The sequence below is a fragment of the Antechinus flavipes genome, chromosome 2 (assembly GCF_016432865.1).
Source record: "Antechinus flavipes isolate AdamAnt ecotype Samford, QLD, Australia chromosome 2, AdamAnt_v2, whole genome shotgun sequence".
In the NCBI taxonomy this organism is placed as follows: domain Eukaryota; kingdom Metazoa; phylum Chordata; class Mammalia; order Dasyuromorphia; family Dasyuridae; genus Antechinus; species Antechinus flavipes.
In genome coordinates this window covers 400,286,842-400,302,658 of record NC_067399.1, presented here as the reverse complement: position 1 = coordinate 400,302,658, position 15,817 = coordinate 400,286,842, and the positions used below count along the sequence as shown (strand labels likewise).

The window sequence follows — 15,817 nt, the reverse complement described above, 5'->3', positions numbered from 1 at the left end:
TTATTTACCAGATTGTTTTATTGTTTGGTTTTTAAAATAATGAGCTATGAATTTGTCTTAAACATGAAACAGAATCATATTAATCAGATTCCTAGGCCAGATGATTGGCTGATACTACTTAGCATATATTTAGAGACTGCGAGCTTCTAATGTAATTGGGCACAGGTTGCCCACAGTCCTTGGTTTGGTTTAGTGTCTAATCTAAAGTGAATGTGAATGAATATATTCCTCTCTCTCGCTCTTCTCTTTTACATTTTCTGTGTAGGAAAACTAAAGATATAACCATTCTCCCTCCTCCTACAAGGAAGCTTCCAATAGATTCTGTTTACACATCTTCCTTTATATACCTACCCTGCTGAGAACTGGGTCCACAAGGATCATATCATATATAATTATATGGTACTTTATGATTTATAGAGTTAGGTGGGGCACAGTAGATAGAGTGATAGACTTCAAGTCAGGAAGATCTGAGTTTGAATTCTGCCTGAGATACTTGGTAACTATATCAGGTTATCTAAACAATCACTTAAGCTCTGTCTGCCTCAGTTTCTTCATTTGTAAAATAAGAATAGTGATACCACCTACCTCCCACGTTGTTGAGAAGATCTAATGAAATCATGTAAAGCACTTTGCAAGCCTTAAACATATATTACCATATTATGCTTTATGGTTTATAAAGTCCTTTCATCAAAACATGTATGATGTATGGTGACATGATATACCCATGTTCTCATAATTAGTAGCTGTCTAATCAGAGCCCTCTGATTCCAAGTACTACCACTCTTTCAGGGTCAAAAGGCTTAACACCAGGCCACCATCTCTGGGCTCAGCTCACCACACCTTTGTCTTTGCTATGAATGGCCAATAACAGCAGGATTATATTCTAGAATTGTACCTTAGCCCCTAGTGGTTAGAGACTGGGATAAGAGAATTCTGTAAAAGATGTGCAGTCCAAAGCCCAGGTTGATCATACTATAAACAGATAGAAACTAGCAATCAAAGCAGGAAGAGTGAGCAGCATGCATGTTTGGGGACTATATGAGCAACCCCTGCCTCCGACCCAGCAGTGACTTTTCAATTCTTAAATGAATAAATCAGAACTTATCTACAAAACTCTGCAAATTATTTCAATATGACATTTCCATTGTTTACTGTACATTGTTCTGAATTATTTATGTTCCTCCCCCCCTTTTACCAAACTAGACAAGCAATAAAACCCAGTCCCGCCTCTATCAGTCCCTGGTCCCAGAGGGTGGTTTCCACAGTAACTGCATTGACAGGCAAAACTCAGCTATTTCTATCCTTTGGAAGGATTTCTAATATTTTGGCTCTGGAGGCTTTGCCATTTTCTCTGTATTGTTATATTCACTTTTTTTCCCCCTGGAGATGGAAGTAAACAAAACCTAGTCCTGGGAATTGGACCTTGGTGCTTCTTCCACATAACTAGAGAGTTTGCAAAAGAGGAACTCATATGCATTTAGAAGAGTTTCCCATTTGTAGTCCCTAGAGAGCTTAATCCTTTGTGGCTGGCAGACTTCTCTCTCCAATCCCTGTAAAAGGAAAAGACTTTGCAAATAGAAAGGCTGGAGTATAGAGATGAGGTGATTGATACAGCAGAAAGAGAACAGCTTGGGGAGTGCAGAACCCTGAAATCTCATCCTAACTAAGCCTCAGATTCACTGTGTCATAGGCAATCATACCATTTTTCTGGGGTTCAGTTTTCTCCTTTGTAAAATAAAGCTTACTAACGCTTTTAGGGAATATTGTGGGAAAGGAGATGTGAAAACTCTCTGTAAAATGTTACACATTCTAGAAATCTTTCTATTCTATTTTCCTCAGAAATTCCCTCCTTAGTGGCCTTTCCCTATCCAATCTTCAAAACTTAGCTTAAATCTTCCTTCTACACGAAGCCTTCTCTGATTATTCTGAATCACATTGATTTCTCTGTAGATCCTTGTGTAGCATTTACTTCCCATTACACACACCTTGGGATCAAACACTGCTTGGTGTTCGCCTGCTAAACAAATTCCAATTCAATTCACAATTATCAACCACCTACATGCAAAGCATGATAATTCAAAAGGGAAATTCAAAGGAAAAGTCCCTGTCCTCAAGGAGCTCACTTTCTATTAGTAGAAGATATACACACACATACAAACACACACACACATACACATATATATACACATTATACTTATAGATAAATAAATATAAAGCATATACAAAATAATTTCAAGAGGTATAGTACACTAACAACTGAGGTGGAGGGAATGAGAGAAAGTCTCATGTTCAAGGTGATAGCTGACTTACATTTTAAGGGGGAAAAGACTGAAGGAGGCAGAGATGGAGAGGGACCATTTGGGCAAAGACATAGAGGCAGATAGTAGCATATTGTGTGCAAGGAATACTTAAGGAGGTCAGTTTTACTGGGATAGAGAGTATGTGAAATAAGATTAGAAAGGTGGATAAGTAGCATCTTGTGAAGAAGTTTAATGCCAAACTGAGGATTTTACATTTAATTTTTAGAGGCAACAAGGAGCCATTGAAAACTGTTTGAGTAGAGAAATAGTCAGATCTGTGTTTCTGGAATATCCATCTGGCTGCTGGGTGGAACAATGGATTAGAGGAGAGACCAAAGGCAGAGAACTCAATTAGTGTGCTGTGAATCCAGATAAGAGGTAATGTAGTCCTCAATTATTGTCACAGCTGTATGAGTAGACAAAGGAGACCATGAAGATAGAATTGACAAGACAATGGCTGGATATGGAAGGAAAAGGAAAGAGTAAAAAATTCATTTGTTCATTCATTCATTCAACCAACATCTATTAAATAAACTTATGTACTAGACAGTGGGAAAACCAAGAAAAAACCAATTCTTGTTTTTGATGAGTTGGCCATCTTCTAGGGTATGTACAAATAATAAATATGAGGTAATTTCATTTTTCTCCTGTTCATTTTATAAGTAAGGAAACTGAGATAAATACAGTTAAATGACTTGTCCAGGGTCACACAGTTAATAAGTGACTGAGGCCTGATTTGAACTGAAGAAGATGAGTCATCTTGACTCTAGATCCTGTCTTTCATCCCATTGTGCCACCTAGTTGCTTGGAACTTGATTGTTGGGGCTTCAGTTTCTATATCAGTAAAATAAACATATTAGACTAGATGATCTCTAAGGTCAATTTCAGCTCTAAAAATGATGTTTTAAGGAAAACCAAAGCAATCATTCAGGCTTTATGATATTAATAAGAACCAATCAGAATTTACAAATCAGTCTGGGAAACTGAGGAATAGCATAACACATAACAGGACATTCTATTGATGGAATGATTGACCTGCCCAGAACTGCAGCCGAGGCCATACAACTTAAGTGAATAAATAGTCTTGGGAGCCTAGATCATGAACTTGCCAAAGCCATCATAAACTCAAGGTATTGTCACTCAATACTCTTCATTAGTAGCACCAGCACCTGGACAGCTCATTGTAATATATTATCAACTAATTGTTTATATTCTTAACTGTAAGAAGGAACATTGATGCCAGGCTGTTGGGTTGTCCAAAGGAGCAATGACACAGAATATTGGGGATGGAAAATGACACAGAAGTCACCTACTTCATCCTCTTTGATCTTGCCTGACCAGGAAAAACTGACCTATATACAATAGTTCCTTTTTTCAAGAATTTTCGTACATTACATCTTTGGTGGTATTTATTTTAAAATTTGATTACTTGATGAAACTACATACCAAGAAATATCTATGTGTTTCTTAACTATCTGTACACTGCCAGAAACTAAAATTCCACACTGGATTCCCTTGGTCTCTAGTAGGTGAGCTTTTTTACCCTATCTACTCATGAACCCAGATTCCATGACATTAATTTTTTTAAATTTAATTTTTGAAAATCAATTAAAATTTATTTTTCCCCTTTTGCCTTCTCCCCAAAAGGAAAAAAAAATTACTTTCACAAATGTGCATAGTTAAGCAAAAAATATGTCCAAAAAGTATGTCTCAATCTGTATTCGGAAACCATCATTACTCTTTCAGGAATCACCATGATATTTCTTGTAGCCTTCCCACTATGACTTTTTAGGAATACCTTCCCATTACCCATTCTCCCCTCTCCCCTACCCCTGCACCCTTTCCTTGTATTTTTTTCCCATTAGAATGTAAGTTTCTTGAGGGCAGGGACTATCTTGTTTACTTTTATTGGTACTAGGCATATAATAAGTTTTTAATAAATGCTCTATCTATCTATATATCTTTAAATCAATCAACAAATCATTATTTACTAAACACCTGCTATGTTCCAAGTATTGTATTAGGTGCTGGAAATATAAAGACAAAAATAAAATAGTCCTTGCTCTCAAGGAGCTTACTATTTTTTAGGGGAGATAATATATACATATATGTTTGTACAATATATGTATGTCTATATAAGTATACATATGTACAGAATACATTTATATATATGCATATTTACATACATATAATATATGTATTTGTATGGCAGTTTAAGGAAAAAGGATACAAGAAGTTGGAAGGAGAAGGATTAGAAGAGGCTTTACATAGAAATTGGTGATCAAGACAAATCCTGAAAGTGAGGAATTCTATGAGGCAGAAATAAGGAAAAAGTATAACAGATATGAGAGATGGCCAATACAAAGACAAAGAAACAGGACATAAAATTCCATGTTTAAGGAGCAGAAAGAAAGCTAGCACATCTTGCTCCTCTTCCCTTTACATACCTAAGCTAAAAGTTGGTTTTCAAAATGATTTTTACTAATTTTGATTATTAAAAGGGACAGAAAAAGAACCTTTATACAAGGAAAACTGATAATAAAAATCAACTTGGGAAGAAATATCACTATTCAGATGAAATGTGCAGGACATTGACTGGCCTAAGACCAGAAAGAAAACTGCCTTTTTGCAGATAATTGTCCTGAGAGAGCATCTAGGGCAGTTAAGCAGTATAGTGGATAGAGTGCTGGGCTTGAAGTTAGGAAGACTCATCTCCCTGAGTTCAAATCTGGCTTCAGATATTTACTAGCTTTGTGATCCTGGCCAAGTCTTGTAATTCTGTTTTCCTCAGTTCCTCATCTATAAAATGAACTGGAGAAGGAAATGACAAATTACTCGAGTTATCTTTGCCTCCCCACCAAACACACACACACACACACACACACACACACACACACACACAACAACCCAAATGATGTCATGAAGAATTGAATTTGACTGAACTGACTCAATAACAATGACAATAAAGACTTGTTTGAAAAAGATGGTTGTAGGGAATTGTGTAATATTGTACATTGCACATGATGATATTCACTGTTTTGAAGGTTGTAACTGAAAAATTCTAAATCAGATGACTGAAAGCTATGGGAAGACTTTTGAGTTTTATATTGTATTAAAAATGAGTCATTGCCTATTCACTTAGATTGCTTACAAGGAAGCCCTGATCTGAGGCACTGCAAACTAGAGATAGGGAAAAAACAGGAAAAAAAAAAAACTAGAAACAGAAGCACAACAGGAGCCAGGGATAAAAGACATAGGAAACAATGAAAGTAGCTGCTTACAAAGGACAATAATATATTCATCTAGTCAGTTAGTATTACTTACACACCTACTATGTATCCATTAGGCACTGTGCTAAGTATTGGAGATACAAAGAGAGGCAAAAGACAGTACCTGTCTTCAAGAAGCTCACAATCTAATGGGAAGACAAGGAAATAACAATTATGTATAAACAAGATTGCATATGCATAATAAAGCTGGAAAGGGTAAATAGAAAGAAGACACTAATATTAGGGAACATCATGAAAGACTTCTGTAAAAGATGGGATTTTACATGGGATTTGAAGGAAACTAAGAGGTAGCGATGAAGGGGGGGATAGTATTCCAGGCATGGGGTTCAGCCAATAAAAATCCTTGGAGTCCAGAGATAGGGTTTCATCTGAGAGGGAGAGCAAAGAACTCATTGTCATGAGATCAAAGACTACATGGGATAAAATATTAAGAATACTAGAAACTTAAAGAATGTTAGAACTATAAAGGATCTTAGGGATCAGCTAGTCCAATTCTGTCATTTTACAGTAGATGAAACTGAGGCCATGAGAAGGGAAGAAAAAGTCATATACTGTTAGTTACAGCACAGTAAGGGCTAGAATTCAGGTCTATGACTACCATCAAGTGTCCTTTCTGCTTTTTAGCATGCTACTTCACTTGGTCTTCAACTACTTCTCCAACTGAACAATAATAATTAGAATTCTAGTCCTTGTTTCCTTTCTATAGATGTGCCCTTTGGGTCACCTCTGCTCTCATGCCATAGAGACACTTATGAATGTAAATTTCTCAGGCTAGAAGTGTATTCTTAGCTAGGTCCCCAACAATTTCATTAAAAAGATTTTCAATAATTTGCTTTGACCTGGCATTTCGAAATATGAAGCAAAGGCAAGATCCCCTCACCTGGCATTTTGTGGCATTCTCCAATTATCCCAAACTTCTGATTTATATTTATTTTCCTTTTTTTGTCCTAGAAATATTTAAAACTAGTATGGTTCACTGGCTGTGGCTCCTTCCCCAAATAATCCATTGAAAAGCCAGTTGCTATGCAACCTCCAATATTGCCTATGCTATCCTTGCTGGCTGATGACATATTGCATAAAAGAATCTTTTTTTTTAAGGACTGAAATGTTGTTTTAGGAAAAAAAACTTGCAATAGCTTAGAGCCATGTCACAAGTTGGAAGGAAAACAGTTCATCACTCATATGTACGCTCCCAATTATCTCCCAGAGTGGGTTATTATGAGCTTGCTAACGGAGTTTAGGGCCTTTACTGCACAGAATAAAATATGTATCATGATTCTTAATATTAGGCATATAACTTGGCCTCAAACCCCGAGATTCGATTCAGTCATGATTATACTGCGAGACAGAGGTGTCATGGGAAAAGAATCATGTCCTTTGATGTCATCTCCTTCAACCTTCTCAGTTGACTGATGAAACATGAAACAGTGGAAAGGAAGCAGGATCCAGTATCAGAGGACTTGGGTTCAAATTCTGACTTCACCACTTACTACCTTGGGCAAGTCAATTTCTCTGGGTTTTGGTTTTCTCATCTGTAAAATGGTTCCTCAAGTCCCTCTTAGCGCTAAATCTATGATGCTATGAAATTCTAGAAACTCACACAGACTCATGCAGATAATAAGTAGCAAAGTCAAAGCTTGAATTTTCTGGGTTATCCGACTCCAAGGCCAGTGCTCCCTCCCTTCTACTACAGCACCATGCCTCCTTCGGGTCTGACTCCCCTTAGTCTAACATGCTTACTAACCAGGTAATGCAAGGTTAGGAATTGTGGGTCCTAGTCCCACTCAGATCTCCAACTGAGTTGCTTAGGTGGTCTTTAGCAAACCTCTTCATTCCTTGCAAGGGATCTCATCTTCTTCGTTTGTAAAATGAAGATTTTATACTAAATCATTAACATCTTTTCTAGTAAAAACAATAAAACCTCACTTCTATGACATACACACTCTCTCTCTACACACACACACACACACACACACACACACACACACCCCACACACACAGACATATATATTTATGAACTAGTCATACAGCTAGTAAGTGTCTGAGCCTAGTTTTGAACTCATGAAGATAAGTCTTCCTGATTCCAGGCCTGGCACTCTGTCTACAGCACCACAAATGAAAACCATTATTTTGTTGCTCATATTGTCAACTGCAAGAACTGGTCTATGAGTTAAGAGACTTAGGCTCCAAATCACCATCTTCTACCATCTTGACATGTCAGTTTAATCAGACCAGAACTTGTCTTTATTTCAAAGGTCATTGTGAAGACAGCATCAGACCCTGGTGTTGGAGTCCTGTCCTTCCTTTTCTCGTTTTCTTTCTTTTTTCCTTTCCTCCCCCTCTTCTTTTTCTCTTTTGCTACCATTTCTTTTTCTTTCCTGCTTCTTTTTTCTCCTTCTCTCCCTTCTTTTCTCCTTTCCCTCCCTTTCCTTTTCTTTCTCCTTCTTTCATTTCTTCTCCTTTTCTCTTTCTTTGTTTGCATCTGTTCTATCAGCATCAGACTATAGTGTTGGGATGCTTTCTCAGTCTAGTATGGTGTAGCATCACCATGGTTGAATCACTTATTCCAGAGATCAGCTAGTCTGGAGATCAGGTACTTAAAAGGAGGAGGAAGAGGACTCAGCTCTCCTTTCTTACTCCCCTTAACGCCCCTATCATGCAGTACGAAATTGTTATTTGTCCTTTCTTTTTTTAGAGAACCAATGATATCATGGGAAGATGTCTTGACTCTCACATGAACTGAATTTAAGCAAGGCAGAATTGCACAAAGTCACCAACCTCATTCTCTCTTTCAAAGTCATCAAAATCCAATAGCAAAATAAATATCAAAATGACTGGTGATGGCTCAGGATGCAGTGTACTTGATTTTTGACCAAGCTTTCGGTGCTCCATAGCACTTGCTTTAGCTGCTTTCTTAGCTATTGGAACAAACTGTTCTCATTTACCCATTCTTCTGGGGGAAGTTTTCACATGCTTGAAGTACATATCCTTTAACTCACCACTGTTTAGAGCTCATCAATTACCCTCAACCTGGTTTACCCCATTTGTGTAGAAAGTTTATCAGGGTGTGACTGCTATATATCTAGAGCTTCTTAAAGCCACAGATGAGAGCTAAGTATTAAATATGCACCAGAAGTGATTGAGAATACTGAAAAGAGGTGAGGAGCTTTCACACCACTGAAGATGCTCTTGAAGTCACGCCAAGCAATCAAAAAAAAAGATTTAGAGGAGGATGGAGAACAAATATTTATTAAGTAACCTAGTATGTGCCAGGCACAATTCTAGGTGCTTTACAAATATTATCTCATACAAATATGATCCTCCTAACAACCTAAAAGGTAAGTATTATTACTCTCACTCTATATTGAGCAAGCTAGAGTATCTCAAGTCATATAGCTGTGCTCAGAATAACATAGCTAGAAAGTGTATATGGCTGGATTTGAATTTAAGTCTCCCTGACTGCAAGCCCTAAAGTACTATCTACTGTTCTATTTAGGAGAATGGAAAAGTAATGACAGTACAAAGTGAAGAAAGATTAAGACAAAGAAGATGAGGGTCAAAAGGAATGGAGTTTAAGAAGAAAAAAAGGACAAAAAGAGAAAATCAAGAGAGAAGAAGATAAAAGGATTAGGAAAATAGGACAGAATTAGAGGATCAGAAAAAAAGATTAAGGAGAAAGGAAAGAAAAGAGACAGAAAGGGAAAATTAAGAGAGAAAAGAAGATAAAGGAATTAATAGACTAAGAAAAAAGAGGAGGACAGAAAAGAATCAAAAGCCTAAGAATGAAAAAGAAAAAGGAAAAAAGATGGATCAAAAGAAATCAAGATCAGAAGAAAGAAGAGACCTGATGAGAACAGGGGAGAGAATCAGCACAAATTAAGAGCTCCTCTAGGGACAGAGAACACAAGAATTGGATGAAATAGAAAGAATGAGCCAGGGACAAGAAGGCAGAAGGAAGAGAAGTTCTACAAAGTGGGGGGAATTAAATAATCACCCACTTCTGGAAAGCTTTGACATCAAAACTTTGGATGCTTCTACATGTGTATGTGTGTGTATATATGTGGGTATGTGGGTATGAATGGGGGTGGAAAGGGGAAGTTCTAAAGGAGGCACTGGGTTAGACTCTAGTAATCCCTGAAATTCCAACCTTTAAAACACCAACCTTCAATTTCTAGGAGACCCATTTTCTAACAATATCAAATAATCAAGTGAGGGGTCACCTCTTCTTAAAAATCTGTTTTACTTCTGAGGCTTTTAAAATCCCAATGGGACTGTCATGAGCAAATCCTAAATATGTGATATGAAAGCTGAACACCCTGTCACCACCAGTCCCCTTCATTAAGCACTTAAAAGCTACAGGAATATGCACAGAGCAGGCTGATTCATCCTCCATTAATGGAGCGCCTCCTGCATATTCTGCTCTTCCCCAAGGGTCAATTCATACAAAATTTAATTCTCCTGTTTTGCTTGATGAGCTCAAATACTTTAAGGACCTATGTTACATTGCTGTAGGAGTTTTTTTTCCCCCTTTTTTAATAGAGAAACATTTTTTTTTTATTTTCCCCTTTATGAAAAATTTATTTTTTAGCTTTACTTTTTAAAATAGTATTTAATTTTTCCAAATACATGAAAAGATAGTTTTCAACATTCACTTTTGCAAAATTTTGTGTTCCAAATTTTTCCCCCTCTCTTTTGCCCTTCCCAAGACAGCAAGCAATCTGATATAAGTTAAACATGTGTGATTCTTCTAAACATATTTCCATATTTTCCATGCTGTGCAAGAAAAATCAGATCGAAGGAGGAAAAATATAAGAGAAAAAAACAAGCAAACAAATACAACAAAAAAGGTGAAAATACTACAGCCCAGTACAAAACTCTCATAACAAATATGAATAGTCACATGAAACAAACTCTCATGATGACCTTGTCAAAAACTGTATGTCTCACTTTGCATCTTGAGTTCATCATCTCTCTATTAGAAGAGGGGTAGGGCATGATAATAGTTGGTTACACTGAGCAGAGATAGTCTTTCAAAGATGTTGATCATATATATTGTTCTCTTGATTCTATTTACTTCATTTTGCATAATACAAATGTTCTTAGTTCCCATATCATAACCCTTGTCCATTTTAGCAGACAAAGTGGATGTGCTGCTAGACCTCAAACCTTTATCATTTGATCACAAAATATTTAGTGATGGTTTCTCTGAACTCAATTATTTGCTAATAGATAGCTGGGTAGAGGCTTTTCCATTCTGTCAGGGATTAATCTCTACTGATGTGGTTTTTGAACATATAGGCCATAAAGTAGGCTGGGAGAAGGATATTAATGGAAAGTAGGATTCTGGCCACTTTAATAGAGAGCTTGTTTAAAAGACATTTGAATCTTTAAGCTGTGCTCTCACACCTCAACAAAGGGAAACTTGTTAGGAGAAGTCAAAAAGTAAAGACATATCCTAATCATATGAATATTTACAGGAAAACTCTGAATGGAAATTTCCTGGGGGCAGTTTTTTCTAAAAGACCATAATAGTAAGAGCTAAGCCTGGAGGTGAAAGTGATAGATATTATGGCTGCTATCAAATAGAAGAACAACTTGGAAACAGAGAATTAGAGAAGTTGTCCAGCAAATTGTCTATCCTCTTTTAAATTCTGGGCTCAGTAAGGTCCTTAATCACACACAGAATTTTCACCTTTCACAATGACCACAGGAGGCAATCAGGAACACATTAATGTTTCTGTCCCTGATGAATAGACAAATCTCAAATATTCATCTTTGCCCCTTTTTTTTACCAGCTCTCTAATTAATGATTTAAAATCCCCATTGCTTACCTTTCCATAACTCAACAGGATTATCCGCACCAGAACGACGTTGATGTGGGCTCCCAATGACTCATCATGATAGATTTCATTAACCTGGAAAAGAGTGGAAATATTTCAGACTGAACCTATCGAGGTCATGTTCATATTTCCAGAATGATGATCCTACATTAGGGCCTGTGGAAGATGCTAAATCCCCTGGAGAGAAAAGCTTGTCCATCTTACAGACTTGTGGTTTTTTTTTTCCATGACCAGAATAAACATTTTAAACACATGGTTATGAACTCCTGATCTCATGGACTGGGCACATATTGGGAGTGTTTCCCTAGTAGCTAGGAATCAAGTTAAGAATATCAAGTCAGCTACACAACTGACTTAATCCCCCAAAGCAAGGGTTTGATAGACAATGGAAAAAAAGATGTCATATATAGCAAGGGAATGGAATGGAGAAATGTTGTTCAGGTATAGAAGTTATAAGGGGTTCTTCATCAATGCTTTTCTTTAAATAATTCAGTTTAAAACAATAACAGCAACAATAATAATAGCAGCTCACATTTGAAGAATACTTTTTGTTTTGTTGTTGTTCACTCATTTCAGTCATTCTCAACTCTTTGTGATCTCATTTAGGGTTTTCTTGGCAAAGATACTAGAGAGGTTTGTCATTTCCCTCTCAAGTTCATTTTACAAACAAGGCAACTGAGGTAAGTAGGGTTAAGTGACTTACCTGGAGTTATATGTCTAGTAAGTTTCTGAGATCAGAACTGAACTCAGGAAGATGAGTCCTCCTAACTCCAAACTCAAAACTATATTTCCTACACCACCTAGGTGCCCTTACTCTTTGTTTTACAATGTGCTTTATACACATTACTTCCTATAATCCTCATATTAACCCTGGGAAGAAGGTAATACATATTTTATTGTCCTTATTTTACAGATGAGAAAACTGAGGCTCAGTTGGGTTAACAGCTTCAGGAGTATGAGTGAAGTCATTTTGTTATAATCATTCAATCCTTTATGTTAACTCAGGAAAATTCTTTTGTCACTCATAATATGATTAATTCACTATTCTCCTTATAGTCTAATTTTTGCCACTTGGAATAGGAAAACTAAAGAAGGCAAACCAGGACCTCTCCTATGATTAAGTATGCCATTAGAAGAAGACCACTGGAGAAGTCAAAGTTTATTTTTAAAAAATTTTTTGAGGTCAAAGTTTAGAGAGAAACTGTCTACAAAGTTGTTTGACTAAAAATGTTTAGACTTCCTGGAACTATAGACAAAGCTCAGAAGATCTAACTCCAAGAATAGTTCGTATGAATTAGATCTGAGGAGAGAAACAGAATAAGTTTAAGTACTAAAAAATAACATCTAGAGGTAGTGAGGAAGACATAAAATTGTCTCCAGGAGTTCACCTTTCCATAAATAGTGCTTATATTTAATTTAAATTCAATGATTAAATTTATGCTTATTTATTTGAATATATATTTCTTTTAAAATTATAAAATTATAATTTAATGGAAAGAACTGTCTGCATTCTGAGGCCCAATGGAAGCCTCTGTTGCATTTCGGACATGGGGTTTGGGGTCTTGTTCTCCCACCTTGTTTTCCCATTCTATCTCTATACCAACATTGAGCTTTCAGATGTCCTACTTTTCCACACTGAAAGCATCTACTAGTCTCTCTGGAAGTCCCTTGCCAGGAGGGACTCTGTCTTCTCATATTTGGATTTTGGGAAGTCTGCATCATAGCCTGGCTATAAAAGGCACCTGTGCCCACTGTGGCACAGCATCTTATGAGCTCCTCTTTTTTTTTTATTTTTATAAATTTTATTTTAATTTAATAATAACTTCGCATTGACAGAATCCATGCCAGGATAATTTCTACACGACATTATCCCTTGCAATCACTTATGTTTCGTTTTTTCCCCTCCCTCCCTCCTCCCCCCCCCCCCCAGGATGGCAAGCAGTCCTATATATGCTAAACATGTTGCAGTATATCCTAGATACAATACATATTTGCAGAACCGAACAGTTCTCCTGTTGCACAGGGAGAATTGGATTCAGAAGGTAAAAATAACTCGGGAAGAAAATCAAAAATGCAAATAGTTCACATTCATTTCCCAGTATTCCTTCTTTGGGTGTAGCTGTTTCTGTCCATCATTTCTCCAATGAAACTCAGTTAAGTCTCTTTGTCAGAGAAATCCACTTCCATCAGAATACATCCTCATACAATATCGTTGTCGAAGTGTATAATGATCTCCTGGTTCTGCTCATCTCACTTAGCATCAGTCCATATAGGTCTCTCCAAGCCTCTTATGAGCTCCTCTAAAGGAGCATCCTTGTGCAGTCCTAGTATAATTCTTCTGCAAACTTCATTAGCATTTTTCTTAGCAAGTTGCCTTATCAAAATGGGATGAGGGGCCCAGCCCCAGGGCCCAAGGCAAAAAACACTTGGGGCATGATGGCAGCCAATGGTGCACCCAGAGAGTGCCTAGAAGTCCAGTACCCAGACATGACCAATCAGCCAGAAAGCCATATGATGGGAGAAGGGGATTACACAGTCCCAAGTATTTAGGAAGTTACAAGGAGACAGATTTTGTCTTAATAAAAGCAAGAATTCTGTAACAATTAGTATCATTCAAAAGGAAAATGTATAGCTTAAAGAAACCATGAATTCCCTATCAGTAGAAAGCAAAAATTGGATGGTCCCTTATCAGAAAAGCAATAGAGAGGATTCATGATTTAGGTATGGTTCAGACTAAGTGGACTCTGTTTCCTTCTAGCTCCATGATTTTACTTTTTAGAAACAATCAAATTCTTGTCTGAAAAATGAATGCCTTTTGCTTTATATCACAGTATTATTGGTATACCACCACTAGAGATGAACTTTCACTTATAACAAAAAAAAGTTAAACAAAACTAACATAGTGATTTCATTTAAGGTATTTGCAACATTCTAGATCCACAGATCCATGCCTTTCCAACCAAAGGTACATTTCATAGCTATTTTCTTCATTAGATCATAGGCTCTTTGAGGATTTTTTGCCTTTTTTTGATACCTCTTACTATCAGCAGAATTTTTGGCATATAATAATCTGGCAATAATAAATGCTGGTTGACTGATGAACTGGGACCATGTGTGCTCATTACAATTATTCAGAGCTTGACCTCTTTTTAGGGTTCTTTTTGTTTACCTGATTATAATCAGTATCTATCGCTATCTCTATATACATATATGTATATATGTATATGAATATATATGTTTGTGTGTATATGTATGTTATATGTGTTCTATCCTTATTTTACTCTGTATAAAGTCATGCAAGTTTGTTTTTTATTTTTTCTTTTGGTTTGTTTGACTGATCGATGTTCTTATTTTACTCTGCATAAAGTCACGCAAGTTTGTTTTTTTCTTTTGGTTTGTTTGACTGATCAGTGTTCTCTTTCAATAAGCCATGTTTATGGAAAACCTGGCCAGAGAGATCACTGGGTCACAACCAGGGCAGTACAATTGATGTGACCACAACAAACTCAAATTAATATCTATCTATCTATCTATCTATCTCTCTAATAATTAGGCTCACCAGGATTGGCTGTGAATATTTTACCTGTCACAATTTGGGCTTTAAGCTGTTACAGGAGAAAACTCACAGTGGCAAGAATCAGTTTATATCCGAGCTGTGGTAAAAGGCATATTATGCTTTGCTGGGCCCCCAAGGACAAATTTTGTACTAATTATATACATTTTCTTCCTTTCTTCTTTTCCTTTGCATTGATTTATCTATTTGCTGTTTCTTTTCAGCAGAATATAAGTTCCCTGAGGGAAAAGACAATTTTATTCTAGTTTTTGTGCCTCCGTAGAGTGTCTGGTTAGACATAGTATGTGCTTAGTTAATCCTTGTTGAACTGATTTGAAGCAACAAGACCTGTACTGACTAATGTTTAAAATAGAAAGGAGGTACAAATAGGGGTGTGCTTTGTATAAGACCTTGAAGATAAGAAGCATAATAACTCTGGCTATGTCCTCATTCTGGATCAAACAGTTCCGGGAAAGCAGCAATCAGAAATAAATGGTTGTCTCAGGTCACCTCCTCTCTACCCTTCCTCCCCCATTCCAAGCCATTCCCACACATATAGACCCAAATAACACTCTGCCCCATTTCAATACAAATGAAATACGTGAAAGCCAGGTTTTCTTGGCAAACATATTAGAGTGGTTTGTCATTTCCCTCTCCAGTTCATTTTACAGATGTGGCAAATGAGGCAAATAGGGTTAATGATTTACCTGGAGTTACAAGTCTAATAAGTTTCTGAGACCAGAACTGTACTCAGGAAGATGAGTCTTCCCAACTCCAAGCCTAGAACTATATCTTCTACATTACTTAGATGCCTTTGCTCTTTGTTTTACAAAG

At 36.8% G+C, this 15,817-nt stretch overlaps 1 protein-coding gene across 2 annotated transcripts in view; it reads right to left on the bottom strand.

The window, feature by feature from the left end:
- Positions 1-15,817, bottom strand: part of ADAMTS2 (ADAM metallopeptidase with thrombospondin type 1 motif 2) — a 472,323-nt gene that overhangs the window by 117,769 nt on the left and 338,737 nt on the right. For both annotated transcript variants that reach the window (XM_051978728.1, XM_051978729.1), the window contains one exon: positions 11,422-11,505. In XM_051978728.1, coding sequence (XP_051834688.1) covers positions 11,422-11,505 — 84 coding nt within the window. The remainder of the gene's footprint in view (positions 1-11,421; positions 11,506-15,817) is intronic.